The 17,690-nt window shown below is 39.1% G+C and overlaps 1 protein-coding gene across 3 annotated transcripts in view; it reads left to right on the plus strand.

The window, feature by feature from the left end:
- Dpck (Dephospho-CoA kinase) overlaps positions 1–17,690 on the plus strand; it is a 65,236-nt gene that overhangs the window by 16,228 nt on the left and 31,318 nt on the right. The window contains exon 2 of one of the 3 annotated variants that reach the window (XM_089255958.1): positions 13,616–13,814. The exons of the other annotated variants lie outside the window; for them this stretch is intronic. Coding sequence (XP_089112084.1) covers positions 13,634–13,814 — 181 coding nt within the window. The 5' untranslated portion in view covers positions 13,616–13,633. The remainder of the gene's footprint in view (positions 1–13,615; positions 13,815–17,690) is intronic. 3 annotated transcript variants of the gene reach the window in all.

A 17,690-nucleotide genomic window follows, 5' to 3' on the forward strand; every position in this document is an offset into this window, starting at 1 on the left:
GGTTTTCTGTCACATCAATAATTTTAAAAATTGTATTAAATACTCGATTTTTGAAATATTGAGGTCGCGTAGAGATATACGAAGCCTAGGAGATTCCGTATTGTCTTTAATGTCTATGTCTCCGTATTGTCTTTTAATATTCAACTGCATAAATTCATATAGTTTCGGATGTGGTAAAATTAATTATGGGCCCATAAAAACTACATCGAAGAAAATCCACGGCTTTAACTAAGCATTTTTTGAAGCAGAAACAGGCAGAGATGGATACCTTGAAGTTCAGGGGGGAGGGATCGAAATACCTAGCACCCTTTTAAAAAAGAAAAAATTTATATTTATTTTTACGTTTCTTTAAAACTACACTGCTCAAAACAATTAGGAGAGCACATGGTTTTAACAAAATTACGCAAAGATGTATACCGATAAGTAACATAAAATGAATCATCCATAATTTAAAGCCTAGCAGGAAACGGAAGAAGAAAACTTCATATGCAAATCAAAGTTCATGACGTCAAAAACCAGTAAAAGGAGATAAGGGCAGAAATCGGGATGTTGCAGAAACGTCTCTTTTACTGCCGTAACTGTGAAATTTGATCGCGCAGTATTTTTTTTTTTGAGACAAGGTGACTTGAGGATGTCTAAACAACATGATTTACCGGAATCCATGGCATGGCGTGTTATAGGCAGACTGGAATCCGGGCAAACACAACGTAGTGTGGCGGACTCTGTTGGAGTCGCCAGAAGTGTTGTTGCAAGGCTGTGGAATCAATTCCAAGAAACAGGAAATGTTAGACGTCGACCAGGGCAAGGTCGGCCACGCGCCACTACAGCAACTGATGACCGGTATATACGGTTAACAGCCCGTCGAAACAGAACAAAGAATGCTACACAGCTGCAAAGACGGTTGCTCTTGGCAACAGGACGAAGGGTGTCCAGCCAAACAGTATGTAATTGGCTTCATGAGGGAGGGCTCTATGCACGTAGGCCAATGGTCTGCATTCCGTTGACCCCATGCCACCGTGCGGCCCGAAGAAGATGGGCTGCTGAACATCAAGATTGGAGCCAAGTGCTGTTTACAGACGAGTCCCAATTCAGTCTGGAGTGTGACACCCGACGTGTTCTGGTATGGAGGGACAGGGACACTCGAAATAACCCTGCATTCGTTCGTGAAAGGTCACAATACAGATGAGCTGGTTGGATGGTATGGGGTGGAATCGGCATAGGCGGACGTACAGACCTTCATATCATTCGGAATGGCACTTTGACGGCCCGAAGGTATGCAGACGAGATACTGCGACCTCATGTCATCCTTTACGCTGGAGCCATTGGAGATTCCTTTGTTTTCCAGGATGATAATGCCCGACCGCATAGAGCTCGTCTGGTAGAGAACATGCTTGAAGCTGAAACAATACAGCGTATGGAATGGCCAGCGTGCTCTCCTGACCTGAATCCAATCAAGCATGTTTGGGACGTGCTCGGACGACGCATTGCTGCTCAACCAAGGCCGCCTGTTACTGTCCGAGACTTGCAGATTGCACTTCTTGAGGAGTGGAACAGTATTCCCCAAAGTCTGATCGATAACCTCATCGCATCCATGGCAAACAGGTGTGCAGCAATCTTAGCTGTTCGAGGAGACCACACGTCCTATTAAAACTCATGCATCATGTCTAAACAGTACTTTTTTTTATCGTTTACATGTAACCAAATTGTTGCCCTAAATCATCTTTTCATGTTTTTTCCATATTTTCAAAGAATTAAAGCTTAATTCCAAATTTTTTTTACGTCTTTTTTTCTGTATTGCGCATTGATACGCATGTACTATCCATTGTATGCCAATATGTGGCTGTCTCGCACGGTTTTCTTCACTTTTTTGCTTGCTCCCCTAATTGTTTTGAGCAGTGTAGATTTGTTTCTTTCATGAAGTCGCCATATTGGTGAACTCAGACACGGTTTGTATGTCCCTCAAAGAAAGAGGGAGATATCAAGTGATCCAAAAAAGCCTCATTGAAGAAAACCCGGGCAACGCCGGGTATTACAGCAAGTAAAATATAATTTTGTGTGTAATATATATTATTACATTTCGAGATATGATTATGTGATTTGTATATAGGTTTACGTAATACAATAGAGCTCCCCTATGGGCCAGTTAAGAGAACAAATTGTTTAGGCAATATGGTTTTCGCATAGAAACTTGTGATTGCCATAGGCGTACACAGAATTTTCACGAGGGTGAAGGGTTACATTCTTTTTTACTGCAAAATAACCCTATAATCTCGGCTCTGGGGGGGGGGGGTTAGAACCCAAAACCCCCTTTGCATATGCCAATGGTGATCGTGATCCATGGCCGGCAGGGTCGCAACTGGGGGGGGGGGCGCAAGCAGGTATCTTTGCCCAGGACCAGAAGGGTGCACAAAATTCACCTGTTATAGCCTCTTCTTCAAAATTAAAGGGGGGGGGGGGTGTCAAAATATGTGCTTACCTTAGCTGATGAAGTATTTAGTTGCGGACCTGATGGCTAGTGTTCAATGTCAAAGTCTCTCGATTGACGATAATATCTCTATTATGGTACCTCTATTCTGGAGCCACTTTGTAGCAATCCTGGACGTGTGGGGTGTCGCATTGTCCTGCTGAAATTGTCCAAATCCATCGGAATGCACAATGGACATGAATGGGTGCAGGTGATCAGACAGGATGCTTACGTACCTGTCACCTGTCAGAGTCGTATCTAGACATATCAGGAGTCCCATATCACGCCAACTGCACATGCCCCATACCATCACAGAGCCTCCACCATCTTGAACAGTCTCCTGTTGACATGTAGAGTCCATGGATTCATGAGGTTGTCTCCATACCCGTACACGTCCATCAGCTCGAAGCAATTGGAACCGCGACTCGTCAAACCAGGCAACGTGTTTCCAGTCCTCAACAGCCCAATGTCGGTGTTGTCGGGCCTAGGGGAGGCGTAAAGCTTTGTGTCATGCAGTCATCAAGGGTACACGAGTGGGCCTTCAGCTCCGAAAGCCCATATTGATGATGTTTCGTTGAATGGTTTTCACGCTGACACTTGTTGATGGCCTAGCATTGAAATCTGCAGCAATTTGCGGAAGGGTTGCACGTATGTCACATTTAATGATTCTCGTCAGTCGTCTGTCTTGCATGATCTTTTTCCGGCCGCAGCGATGTCGTAGATTTAACTTTTTACTGGATTCCCGATATTCACGGTACACTCGTGAAATAGTAGTATGTGAAAATCCAAATTTCATTGCTACCTCGGAGATGCTATGTCCCATGTCTCGTGTGCCGACTATAACACCATGTTCAAACTCACTTAAATCTTGATAACCTGCCATTGTAGCAGCAGTAACCGATCAAACAACTATGCCAGACACTTGTTGTGTTATATAATATAGGTGTTGCTGACCGCAGTGCTGTACACATTGGTTCCATATCTCTTTATGTGCATATGCATGCCTGTACCAATTTTTTTCGCTCTTCAGTTTATTAGCTATAATACCCGGCGCTGTTCCTATTTTCTTCCTTTATTGGGAGGATTGGAAAAGCGACAAACCATTACAAAGAAATAAATATATAATACTGGCAGGATTAAAGAAGTGACACTGAGCAACTTGACAATTCTGTTACAGTCGTTTATACGACGTTCAAGAGGCAGAGTCAAAACGTTTTACATGTAAGTTGAAGTGAATAACTGAGCCTTTTTAAAAAAATTATGCCCCCCCCCCCATACATATAAAATGTTAAAAAATTTTATGTGTTTAATTGAATTCCAATTTTGTTCTTAAAAAATATCATTTCATACTTGAGAAAAAATTAAATCACATTTCAAATTATTTAAAGAAATAAAATTTAGCACAACATTACCTTTGGGGCACAACATTGGGTACAAAATTGCAGCAAAATCTTCTCGACTTGCAAAAATTTCCCCATCTTGGATTTTTTTTTTGGCAGTAGATGATTTTCAATCAGGAGCTTGCTCTTTGGTTTTGTTTCTCTGCTTTATAATCGTTTCAAAACGTTTAAACGAAGATATTCAACTAGTTTGCAAGATGAACTTACGTTATAAATTTAAAATTCTTCTAAAATTTCCCGTTTTTTTAGAGAGAACGTTTTTTGTTTTTCCTAAATTACGAACGGCAGATTTGACACAGTCAGCAAGCAGTGCCGCCTGAACGCATGGCCCCACCCGAGCACGGCCCCGGGGCCTCAAGAGAAGAGGGGCCACACAAAAATAGAAACAAATTGAAATTTTCGAGAATTCTCCAGGTTGGGCCTCAGAAAAATCAATTGACCCGGGGGCCCATGATGCTCTTAAGACGGACCTGTCAGCAAGCAAAGCACCACATCGAAAGAAAGTTCTACAGGAAATGATCGAAAGAACTTGCTGTGCATGTGTACCTATTTTCGGCAGACCTGTACCCCCCAAATGCTTACAGTAGACTTTCTCACCCTCTCGGAATAACGTTGAAAACATAGAGAAAAAATTCTGAAAGGCAGTCAAAACAATTGAAACCCACTTCTTCGGGACTCTCCACATCTGCGTATTCTCAGGAAGAGGCAATAAACAAATCACCTAAGTGTCCACTCTAAATGGTCATCGGCCATCTCACTGGCAATTTTAGTATACGTCAGCAATCGCCCTAAAATGTATGTCTTTTGCGGTGACAACATGCAAGAACTGTTGCAGCAACGCTTTTTCACTGCATACAAAAATTTGTGCGCATTTGATGTGGAGGTAAATTACGTTTTTATTTTTTCAAAAGTTTCAGAGCTTGAGTCGAAGTGAAAATGTCGAATAATTGAGGTTTTACGTTAAATAAATTAATGAAATATTTTAACATTAAAATGTATTTGTTGTATTGTTGTTTAAAATGTATTGTTACCAATTGCTACCAAAGTTAAACGTCGTATAAACATGAAAGTCGTATAACTGAGTGACGTATGAACGAGGTTACTCTGTAATTTGTAGATATGCCCTATTAAAAGTAAGCGTTTTTAAACTTTATGAAACACAATTCAACAAACATCGCAACTGGCCTCGAGGGAGGGCCAAACTCTTCGGACATAGATTTATTATACACTGGTGTAAGAAATTAAGAGAATTTGCAGACTTGATTATCTCTAGAACTACTGTACTGATTTTAATGAAATTTGCTAAATACATACATTGATACAATACAAAACAAATAACCATTCAATAATTGTAATACACGCATGATCGTGCGTAACACTCGTTGGAGTCGGAAGGTATGAAACAGCAGTTGCAGAATAAACAAAAAATTGGTTAATAGGGGGTATGGTTCTCTTTTACAGATATACAGGTCTCGCAGCGTGATTTCATACTTGAAATAAGGCAGTTTATCATTTCCTGTGACAATTGGTCCCACTCGTTCAGCAACGCTGTTTTCATTCTCTGGATGATTCCCGGAGGGGGGTTGCGAGTTGCAATTGCCCTCCCCAGAGCGTCCCACACGTGCTCTATAGGGTTAAGGGCTGGAGATCTGGCTGGGCAATCCATCCGGCGAATATCCTCACTCTCTAGAAAATCGTTGTGCAGAAGAGCTCTATGTGGCCTCGCGTTATCATTAAAATGAACTCAGAGCCAACTGCACCCCTGAAAAGGCGAACATAGGGCTCCAAGACCTCACACCAGTCACAGTGCCTCTTTCAAAGACATGGAGAGGTGTGCTGCCATCCAACATGAAGCCTGCCCAGACCATTAAACCTCCTCCGCCATAATGGTCGCTTTCGCGGACATTGGAGGGTAGGTAGCGGGTCCCTGGTTCTCTCCATATGAACATACGGCGAGAATCGGTGCTTAGGCTGAACCGGGACTCATTAGTGAAGAGAATGGTCTCCCATTGATCCATACTCCAATCTCTATGCTCTCTGCACCATGATAAACGGATTCTCCTATCCGTAGAAGTGAGCGGGATGCAAACAGCAGGTCTTCTTGCAAACAACCCTCTCTCATGAAGCCTTTTGGAAACAGACGGGTTCCTGTGGCTGCATACAAGTCACGAGAGAGCTGAGAAGCTGTAGCACTCCTGTTACGCCTGGCTATAATCGACAAATGGCGATCTTCTCTGGCCGTCGTGGCTCTTGGACGACTTTGTCCAGGCTTTCTCTCGATGGATCTGGTATCCTACAACTGTTTCCATAAGTTACACACAACGCTTGGCGTTAAATTGAACTCTCTACAAATCTGGACTTGAGATTGGCCTGCTTCTAGCCTCCCCACAATTCGCCACCTCATTCCATCATCTAAATGTTGGTGGTTACTCATTTTTACTGTTACAATTTGAAATTAACCGATTGCTGCAAAATAACACCAAGAAATTCGCCGAGGTGTGCTAGCGAACGAATGTGTCTTAACTAACGCGCTCTTATAAAGCCAGTTTCTCTATTGGCTCCGCCTACACACACGTGTACGCTTACGTATTTGACGTACAAAATTTGCATTTTTGTCTAGAAGCAGTGGTTTTACATTCAGTTCTTTTCATGAAATTCGATAAAATATGCAAATTCTCTTAATTTATTTCACCAGTGTAGTTAACTCTTAATGCTCAAAATAAAAATTTAACAAAGATTCACATTTTTAGCTTTGCTTATAGTTCTTTTGGGCTAGAACCGTAGGATTCATCCACGTGGGGAAAAAATCCATCCTTCATGTACGCAAACTTGTTCAACTATTTTACTAAAAGATTTCGAACAACTGTATTTTTGCAGACGCGAACCGTAAATATTTTTCTGTTCAACCGATCCAAGAATGTCGTCTATGAATAGAAGTTTTGAGGGAAGATATGTCCTTAAGGCGATACAGCGAATAAAAAATTCTGATGCGGAATGTAGCCTTTTTTTTCAGAAGCAAGGAAAAAACCCCTTGATTTGTTCGGACTGGGAGAGGGAGGGGGATTATTAGAGGGGACGTGAGCGAAATCACGTGATTCAGTACACAAGTCATTACAGCCATTCCGTATAATACTTTTTTTGGGAAAGCGCTTTAAACCAGAAATCTCGATGAGTATCAGTAATAAGAGTTGGCACCAGAGAGTCGCAAAATAAAGAGGAAAACGTTATATGCTGGATCCACTGTATTTTGTACAAAAGCTTGCAGCAGAGCTGTCTCAGTATCAGTGGCATCGGAGCCAGGGGTGCTGTGGGTGCTCGAGCACCCACACTCTCTTGTAGAACAGGGCAGAGCACCCACAGAATTGATTCAGGAATAAAAACCTCCTATATAGATTTCTAATTTTTTTCCCCGTAAATATCGAACAAAAAAAAAAATTAAAGAAAAACTACCTGTTTTTCCTCTGTATGAGTCTTGAATCTTGCTGGAATCTCCGCTGCCATCACAATTGATAGAGCCTTTAGGCGCCGATACAGCAAACATTTTACTGTAATGTTCCCACCTCCCCCTCCCCCACTTTCTCACATTTCTGCTTGTGTCCGTTTTCCCGGTTTTGCCTAAGGGATGGAGGGTATCCAGATGCATATGTTTTGGTGTGGCGTCAGAACCGGGTGGGGGGGGGGGGTTGCTGCTGCTGCTTGAACACCCACAAGCAGAACAAGAGGTATAGGATGAAGAAAAAAAGATTTTTCTTCATCCTATACCTCTTGTTCTGTCTGTTGCTCTACTCATCTAGTGGTTATTCGGTTATTACTACAGCTTCAGGCACCTACGATGGATATATTTGGAGCCCACACCCGCTTTTTTCTACGATTCTGTCCACGCAGGCAGGGGCGCAACTAGGGGGAAAGCAGGTGGGTCTGGTGCCCTGAATGCTGAACCAGGAGGGGTGCCGAATTCATTCTTTAACTGCTGCTTCTTCATGCAAGGGGTGCCAAAATTCCGGCTTGTCCCGCGTGACAAAGTATCTAGTTGGGGCCCTGCATGCAGGCATCCTTCCTTTACCTCAGGGTAAAAGTATTTTACAATAAATGAAATTATGCATTGATGGGATGATGCAGTCACACGTTTCACTCGAATAAATGAATGCCTGCAAAGATTTTTTAAGGAAAATTTGTCTCCTTGTTTATGACATACCGGCAGACATTGGCGTACGTGGGTAGGTTTGGGGTTCTTACCCCCTTCTTGAGCCAATATTATAGTGTTATTTTGCAGGAAAAAACTTAAATCCCCCTCAAGAAAATTCAGCGTACGTCTATGCCGGCAGATATGGGATAATTTGCTTATAAGTCTTGACAGTGGTGCAATAGTGCGTGCATTTATTTCCTTATACCAGCGGTTCTCAATCGGTGCTCTGCAGAGTCCTTGGGGCTCCATGTGCACTTCGGAAAGGGCTCCGCAGTCACTCAAAGAAAATAAAATAAATCAGTAAATTTGATAAATAAATGAAAGAGACGAATCTACGGAGCTCTGTCATCTCTTGCGGAAGGCTGCAACCTGACATTCATGGGCCCCTTTATAATGAATTTATAGTGGGAAAAACAAAAAATGACGAGAATCGTCCAGGGCTGGAGCCCTGCCAGCCTCACCCTTGTGGGGACCCTGGGGGTGAACTATCTCTGCAGTCCTTAGTAACTACTAGTCCTAATGAACTACCGGTCGGAGGACTGAAGCTAAGGACCGCTTCAACTACTAGTAGTTAAGAGGTACTATGTACTACCAGTCCTTAAGGTCACGTGACGTGAAACAGTAGTTAGAGGGGGAGAAAATTTTTGGTTTCGAGAGTAACAGATCTCTAACCAATCGGGATGCCGTTTGAAGCCTACAACTACTACTAATTATTTAAAAATCGTTTTTCCGCAGTGGGTTGTGGCAGCGATTTCATGTTTACAAACAAACATGTTATAAACAAACTTTTTTTTCCCGAGGGACTCGCCATACATTTTTTTTACTCTAATATCGCTGGCTAGTTTAATTATTTTGTAAACGTATGAGGACGTTGCATTTTTCATCTTGCGACTTTTTTTTAGAATAAGATTCAGTATATAATAATAGTCAAAGTATTTTTCTTGTCCGAGCTCATGGACCCCACTTTTGGATGCTTGAAGAAGCGAGTATATGGGACCCCAGCTGCATATAAGTGGGTCGCATACTGATGAAATCAAAATTTGGAAGAAAAAAAAATTCTTACAACAAAATGTAAGAAATTAAGGTTACCGGCACTAGTTGAGCCTATGGCCGTAATGTGCCTTTTCGGGGCAGACTTCCCCTTTTTTTGGGGGGGCGGCTCTTCTTGAAAGGGTTATTATTCAAAATAATTATAAATTTTTGGGCCCCCTATTCACCTCAGGAGCCCTACTCGAGGCCCCAGCTGAATACTATTTTTAATATTGAGTGCCATTTTTTTTTAAAGACCAATTTGTTAAATTATTATCCATTTTTATTCCTTTTAAATTCATTGAAACAACGAATTGCAAATTCTTTCTGGAGCAACTAAAATAATAAATTATTGATAATTTATAATTAAAAGAATTAACTGCCTTGCTGCATATTGTAGTTCTGTATTTTAAACTATGGGTTTCTCCTCCAGTATTAAAAAATATTATCAGAACATTATTTTCTATGAATGAGCTCTTACCTGTTAATGCAAGTGAATACTTCAATATTTAAAATATATATACTTCTATATTAAAGATCTTTCATCAATTTATGTTTCATATTTAGCTTCCAACAAATAACTTCACCTGATAACTTTCATTTGATCGTATATTTCATTTCAGTTGATTAGAAGATGAATGATTGAAACTGATTAATAGAAACATGAATTGAATAACAACTTGCACACATGATTTGTCATACAAAAACATTTTATTTCAAACATATGTTCATAGAGAGTTATCATAATCGCAATTTATTTGTTGTACTTTTCTTAGAAATCGCACCTTTCAAGAATATAATTTTTTGAGATTCATTCATTTTCATTTGCATCTTCAAATGTTGATTTACCTGAAATTAGAAAGAGGAAGAAAAAAAACACCTTTATTATGCTTATCAATCTTTAAATGTACTGTATATTTGATTTCAAATTATAACAGTCTTTAGTTGCATAAGTAGAGATAATTCGTGCACAATAGCACTTTGTCGACTCGCCACCATTTTATCACAGTAGGATCCAAAATGCATCAACTGTGTTTTACAAGGGAGGCCTGGCATTGCACACAGATGCACTTGTTCATGTCTAGATGTATTTACCTAGAGCTTCACAAATCTTAGGAGCCAACATTGCAAAAAAGAAAATCATACTGACACCTAAAATTTTCTATGCAGATCACAAAATATTTGGAGTTTATGTCCAGCATCTTCCAATATGTGAAGATCATCACCAAGTGCTGAAAAAGTTGAATATAATTTGTTTTTACTTTGGATTATTTCTCCTAAAAATATGCTTGGCTGCCAAGAAATTTGGCCGGCACCTAAAATGTTTTTCAATTTTTCGAGCCATGGTTCTACCCTAAAATTTTGGTCAGACAGATGAAGTGAAAAAACCTATTGGCACGGAGCTAACTTCAAATTTTCACTTTACTTTCAGCTTCGCTCTAAAACACATCCTTAGCAACCTCTTGTGGATCGGGGAACCCTATTTAAATTAACATAGAAATTTTGCAGTGTTGTATGGTCTTACTAGTTAAAAAGTATGATATTATTTGTCGTCAATTATATTGTTTTAATATTTCCATTCACAAAATTTGCTAATCAGTAAATATGATAATAACATTTTCAAAGAATTAATATTGCTTTTCAGTTAGCACTGAAATATTGCTTCAGTTAGTCAGGTTTTTCAACAGTATACATGTTTTTACTTGCACTGGTAAAATTTTGAGTGGTACAGGTAGCCATTAAGAAATCTATCTTAATTTGCTCAATTCAATTATGTCAAAAAGAGTTGTTCTTTCAATAGTATCTGAAAAAATTATTATAAAGATAATTACTCATAGCAAGATATTTCTCGAGAGAAACCAATATGGTATGGACTAAAAATAATGCCACCTTTCCCCCTTGCTTATTTTGTTTTTGCACATATAAAATGTGTCGCTGAAATTACAATAATTTCAGAGGGAAGTATGTTTCTGTTAAGTTTTATATTGAGAAATATTCAATTGATTTTATAGTTTACAATTTTTATGAATTTTCTCAACTTAAAATTGAATGTGTATAAAATAGATTATTTTATTCATCATGCAACATAAATGAGACACTGAAATACATTTCTTAATAAACGTGTGAATTTATGTAATACAGCCTCTCCGAAACGCTATTATGTCTGCGATCTGATATAACGCCAAAATTATTTGGGTGGGATGGTGGCATTAAATCGGGGGTTCGACTGTATTTGTTCCACTAGGGTTGTTGATACAAATGAAATCAGTGAAAATGATGCAACACAATGTTAAAATTTATGTCATTAAATCATGCATGGAAATATTTTATTTTACATGAAAATAATAATGGAAACTGTTGCTCAAAGTCAAATACAAAGAATTAAAATTACCTTTGTTTGCTCTGGGAGAATTGTTTCGTAACCTTAAAAACCTTCACATAACTTCGTAGCTACCTACAGCCAAGTTCCTGGGAAACAAAATTTTTCAAGAGTTAGAAAAGTCTCACAAATGTGTATATATATATATATATATATCAGCTGTTTACTAACAACATTGTTAAAAAATAAATGCTTGTTAAAAGTTTAAAGTTTAAATGTTAAAAGTTTCAGTTCCATAACATCTCAAAATGTTATATTTTAAAGTTCTTAAGTATTCGACATGGAAATTTTTTTTCCGTCGTTACCCATACACACAAAATCAAAAACAATTTTTGGCAAAAAATTCAATTTGAACACACACAGCAAGGCCATAACCCAAATACTGAAGTAGTAATATGTTTCAAACACTAATCTGCTTCCTTTCATTATAATATATATACCTCAACACTAAAAACTGTGCCTGAAATTAAAACTTTGTATTTTAGTCCCAGCATTGTACGAATTTCATTTTTTATATCAACAAAACAATATAATGATTCCTTATTAAATATTCATCTCAGAGCGAGTTACAGAGTGCAATTTTTAAAGTAGTAGCATATGATTTTTTTCTGAAAATTTAACTTTCACTAAGTATTACAATATTGTTCATTTGAACAGTTTAAAATATCAAATCTATATTTTAATCCTTTACACTAAATTTAGTGCATGAGTTTTACACAATTTAATATTTAACATTACTGCCAATTTTTACCATGCTTTATTTCAATTTCACCATTACTCATCACAAAAAAATTAATTAAAATTTTTTGTCATTTAGGTGCTATAATTTATTATCAATGAATTATATTTGTAATTATTTATTTACACATGTGCTCAATTCATTTAGACATAATTTTTCATTAAAAAAAATTAATGTAGCAAAAAACATAGAATGTAAAATTTCAATTTGATATTATCGTAATTGAAGATTCATCTTTCATTCGCCATGTAAATATTTTCAATACAACCCAAAATATACATGGGCTATTTGATATTTTTCAGCATTACCAAGTGGGATCCATTGCCCTATTGATTGCGTGACATTATGTCCATTTATATTTTTAAATAACGCATTTACCGAGCAAAAAAATATTAATAATATCTCTAACACTTTTCTTATATAGTTCGATGGCAATAAAATAATTCTAACCTGAGTAATGAACATGCTAGCACTTCGTCGTGGCTTCGATCGCCGATGTCAACATACACGTATGTATACTACAGCAGGTTTTGGAGGATATAACGATGAATCACTTCAACTTTGATGACACCGAAGATATAATCCAAGTTTTATCTGTCATTATTATCGTAAAAAAAATTTTAATTCGAAAAAAAAACAGCATATTTCGAAAAAAAAACAGCTAAATATCACAGCGAGAACTCGCGGCCAGAGACGAAATTTCCTCTTTTCCAAGATGGCCGCCGTGAACTACTTTTCTTGCTGCTTTAGGACTGGTGCTAGGCAGTCCTTAGCAGCGGTCCTAAGTAACTACTAAAAAAAAGTCCTTAGCTTAGAGATAGTACCGAAAAGTCGAACTACTGGCCATCTAAGGACAAATCGGGGCTTAACTACTTTTTTTCGGCTAAGGACCGCAGAGATAGTTCATCCCCTGGTCCTAGCCATCGTTTCTCCTCCGCCTTTTAGAAGTGATGAAAGAAATCAATTTAGAGCTCGAAACAGGCACGCATCAATGTTGCAAAGTCACAGTGTACCCACTAGGAACCGCAACGTGCACTTTTTAGAACAACTGATATCTAAATTTGTTTATGTAAAAAAACTTCGTTACATTAATGTATGACAAATGACTATATATTGGGCGCTAACAGGGTTTCAGTCCGGGGGCCAAAGACGATTCTCTTATCATTTTTTGTTTTGCACATTGCAAGTTAACCATAGAAGAGCACATGAAAGGTTTAGTCTGAGGCTCTGCTGCGGGAGGCTATAGGGAGAAAGGATACAGAGAATATCTTCCGAACAAAAATCTTGCGGTACTAACCTTAAAAATTAGCATTTTAAGATGAAAGAACTTCATTGAAATATCATATATGGGTATTTTCTCTATTTACCAATGTTATATTTTAATTAAATTTTCTTAAATATTTTCAATTTTTTTCAGTTATCTATTTCTGATCACATGGAGCCCAGTCTTCGTTCCTCGTTCCTTCCTGCGCACACTTCTAAAGCAATGGTTCCATTTGGAGCAATATTTTTGTTTGGAAATCAAACATTGCCAAGTACAGCCATGGTTCTTACCTCAAAGGGGTGTGCCACGAGATCAGCCAAGACAGGGTGCCACTGTATACAGTATTTCCAAGGTAGAATTGGAGGCTCGTGGTGGGAAATTTGGGGTGAAGTGCCAAAGCAAATTTTCATTCTTGATAGGAGCCCTGTTATCCCCCCCATCAGTTGGGGGTATGATTTTTAGATCTATGTTTAAAGGTAGCTCTGCGCATGATCACGTGGGCTCGAACATTTTTTATTTCGGTTCTTCTGAAGGATTTCAAGAGGGTCAGTGATCTTGGATGAGGAAACGATTCACTTTTTATTCTTTTATTATATACTAAATATTATTCTTTAAAGAGGTATGCATCTGTGACTATCACATGGGTTCCGTGTGACAGAAGGAAGACCCCTTTCTCAAACCGATAGAAATCTCGCTGTTTGTTCATTTTCTATTTTGTTGAAGTGGACCAGACCTGGGCAGTTGCGAAAAGTGTGGTCCCACCTGGTCGCAAAATTTAGGGGGGACCGCAATTTTTGTAAAAGGAATCCTTTTCGTCTGAAATGGGAAACATGATTTTTTTTTTTTCCTTCCTGAAACTTACATTTTGTGGGAGAAGAAACAGCTTCCAGTTTCAAACCCTGATAACATCAAAAAGTGCTCGTGGCTATTACAATTAGTGAAGGAATTCCAAAGAGCATATGCAAAGACACGGTCTTTTAATTTGGCCGACATCCCCTTGGGTGCAGAAAGCGGAAATAGCAGCGGATATATTTGTGTGAGGTGGAGGTAACTCCAAGGAAGGAAAGAAGATTTTGAAACCATTGATATTCCTCTTTCTTTTTTTTCCGAAGTTCTTTTATTTTTCCCAACGCTAAAAATGCTATTAAACGATCAGTGAAGTTTGCCGACAACCAGCTGTAGAAGCTTGTGAGAAGATTTTTTGGTTGTCCGATTTTGCCAATGGCCAATTCTTTATTGTGATTGGATGTTATTAGCATGGTTGTGCCTACAGCAACGGCATTGCACTAATTGCCTTAGTTGTCGTCTTCTTTTTAGGCTTCTTTATAGCGAGTAAAAGTGCTTGGGGGGGGGGGGGTACTCTAAAACCGGTTTTCTAGCTACTCTATGCGGAAAATCAAGTGACGTCACCCGATTCCTCACGCGACTGTCTCCCGTTGGAACACTGAGTAAAATTACTGTTTTTTGATAATTTTTTTTGCATAGTTCTAATTCACAAAACTGTATCATTTTTCTGAGTAGATGCCACAAATACCGCTGATTATCAATATATATATATTTTTTATTTTTGACAGATTTTTTTTTCGACCCATGTATGCAATGTTAAATCAATGGGAAGTATGCACGTTTGTAAAATCAAAAAGGGAAACGGAAAGGGAATTATCAGAATGGGGGAAAACATTTTCCCCATAAATGATGGCCTTTTGATACTCAACGTTCAGTGGGAATGTATAAATTGGAATAAGTTATGAGTATTTTCATCTTTTTCTTGTAGCTCTGCCTTACATTCAGAGCCGCAACTCTAGGGGAGAGCAGGTGGGTCTGGTCTGGGGGGGGCTGGCAAATTTCACCCTTTCACCTCTCCTTCAATGAACATTACAAGCAGGACCGCCATGCCCCCCCCCCAAGGGGTGGGCTGGCAAGGCTCCTAGCCCTGGAGCCCGGGATGATTTTCATTATTTTTGTTTTTTCACGCTATAAATCCATCATAAAAGGGCCCGTGAAAGTCTGGTCGGGGGCCCGCAAAGGTACCAATAGTGCGCACAATGTGTAGTGTAGTTTCATCCGGTGGTGCCTCCATTAGCCATAGTAGCCTGTGGCATGGACATCTCTAAATGACGACTGCCCCGGAGTGAGGTAACTTTGGAGTGTTAATTGCATACCTTCCCTGGGAACTGTCATGATGTTTTCCTAGGAAGCAAGGCTGTTGTGTGCCTTTCCGGGGCAGACTTTTCCTTGGAGCCCTTCGGAAAGGGTTTCTGTAAAGCAAAAAAATTTAAATTTTTTGGAGTTCCCCCATTACGCTCGGGGCCCTGGTGCAGTGCCCCAGTTGCCCCATCCTAGTTACGGCCCTGCTAGGGAGGCTTGAAAACTTTTTCGAAATTTCTTAACACCACCATCTGAGAATCATTCTCTCATACATTCCGGAAGGCGGATATACAATGTATGAATTGAATTTTTGAATTTCAAGTTTGAATATTCAAATATTGAGATTACAATCTTGGATATTATTTGTAGCAATTGGTTTTAAACAAGTAATAACATCAGAGTGCTCATATATAAAGAATCCCACTTAAAGCGTTTTTTAAAAACTCGTCATAGAAATCGTTGTAGGCAGGAAAATGCTCTAAACTGAAAATTTGTTAATGTGTTAGTAAAAGGTAGAATTACAAAAATAAGTCGTGCTCACAGCGAGAACTTTCCAAGTGGGAGCGTTAAACGGAATACACTTTATCTCTGTGAATCCCAGTACTCTTGATTCCTTTACTACTATTACATACATTAGTTCAGCAAAAACAACAATAAAAGCTTCGAAAAATGATCAAAGTTACCGAATTGTAACATATCTTTGCTAAAGATGATGCAATGCTTTAAAAGTATGTCAGAAATGTATGTCTGTTCAATATGATTCGAGCCATGAAGAAGTGTAAGCAGGGGGACCACGCCAATTATTATTAGTCATTTATAAATTTCGTCAAATTAATTAAAATGCAATTTCCATTCAATATATTGTGTTTGATTACGATCTCAACTATCAATGCGTTCCTGAAATAATTAAAAAAATAAGTGTAAGAAATAATAAAATGAGTTCTTTTCCTGAACAATTTTTTCCCCTTCAAGATTTATGTTCGTTAGTCTAAAAATGTATAAGTTGGGGAGTGACTGATAAACTTTTTTTTTGGAGGGGCTGCAAAAATTTTTTTTGCTCCGGGTCGCAAAAATCCTAAGCCCGGCCCTGAGTGCATTATATAATATCATTCGATTTCGTGTACGTGTTACCCAGGCGTGTACTTTTTTAGTCTGCGGGCCACAAAGTGATACAATTATCGTGTTGCTCCGTACATTCATAACAACACTTTTTCGGGAGCCGGATGATATCTCTTGTCCCACTGCCCCTCCTGCATAAGGGCTAGAGTCCCATATATACGGGACTCTAGCCCCCCCTCGCACAATTTATTAGGGAGGGGCTGAAACATCTTCAACCCCAGGTTGCAGTGCCTATGGCCCGGGGACAGGTTTAGTCATTCAGCGGCACGGTGCAAGAACAGTTTTGTGGTCCTAGTGATAGGGGTTAGGCCCAGAGGTTACCTAATTTTTGCTCTATAAATCCACCGAAATTTCTTTTAGGGGCGGTATTTGGATCCGTAAAAAATCTTTAAGAGGAGGAGGCCCCGGTAAGTAGGGCCGTTCTAGCGCATGGGCAGACTGGATATGGGCAGTGCAGGTGGTTACGAAGCTTCACGTTAACGAGATATATGTAAAACAATATAATGTCTAACAGGGCCGCAACTGGGGGGGGGGGGGGGCAATTGTACTAGAGGGGGCGCAAATTTCACTCTTTAATCTCTTCTTCAACATTATGAGGGGGCGCCAAAATGTATGCTTGCCCCGGCTGACCAAGCATCTAGTTGCCTAGTGTCTAATTCTGTGAAATAAGATTTTGAATCGGGATGACTGGTGCTTTAAGTCTGATAGGGTGAGTCCGTTGCACCGAGGGATCACCACAGTGTTAAGGCCATGGCCAATTTATGGGAAAGGCAGACCGGGCTGTAGGCTCTTTAGTTATCGGTCTTATATTTATAAATATATAAAAATATAAATTTTCTTGAATTTCAACCAAAGAAGCCAGATAAAAATCTTAGTCTGGGGGTCCTTTCAAAAATTAAGTCCCCATCCAAGGATGTGGGGGGCTGCAGATTCACTACCATATGTGTGTGTCTTTTAATAA

Source organism: Pholcus phalangioides, unplaced genomic scaffold (genome assembly GCF_987345545.1).
Source record: "Pholcus phalangioides strain wild (caught in Gottingen) unplaced genomic scaffold, Ppha-v1.0 ptg000004l_1, whole genome shotgun sequence".
Lineage (NCBI taxonomy): Eukaryota > Metazoa > Arthropoda > Arachnida > Araneae > Pholcidae > Pholcus > Pholcus phalangioides.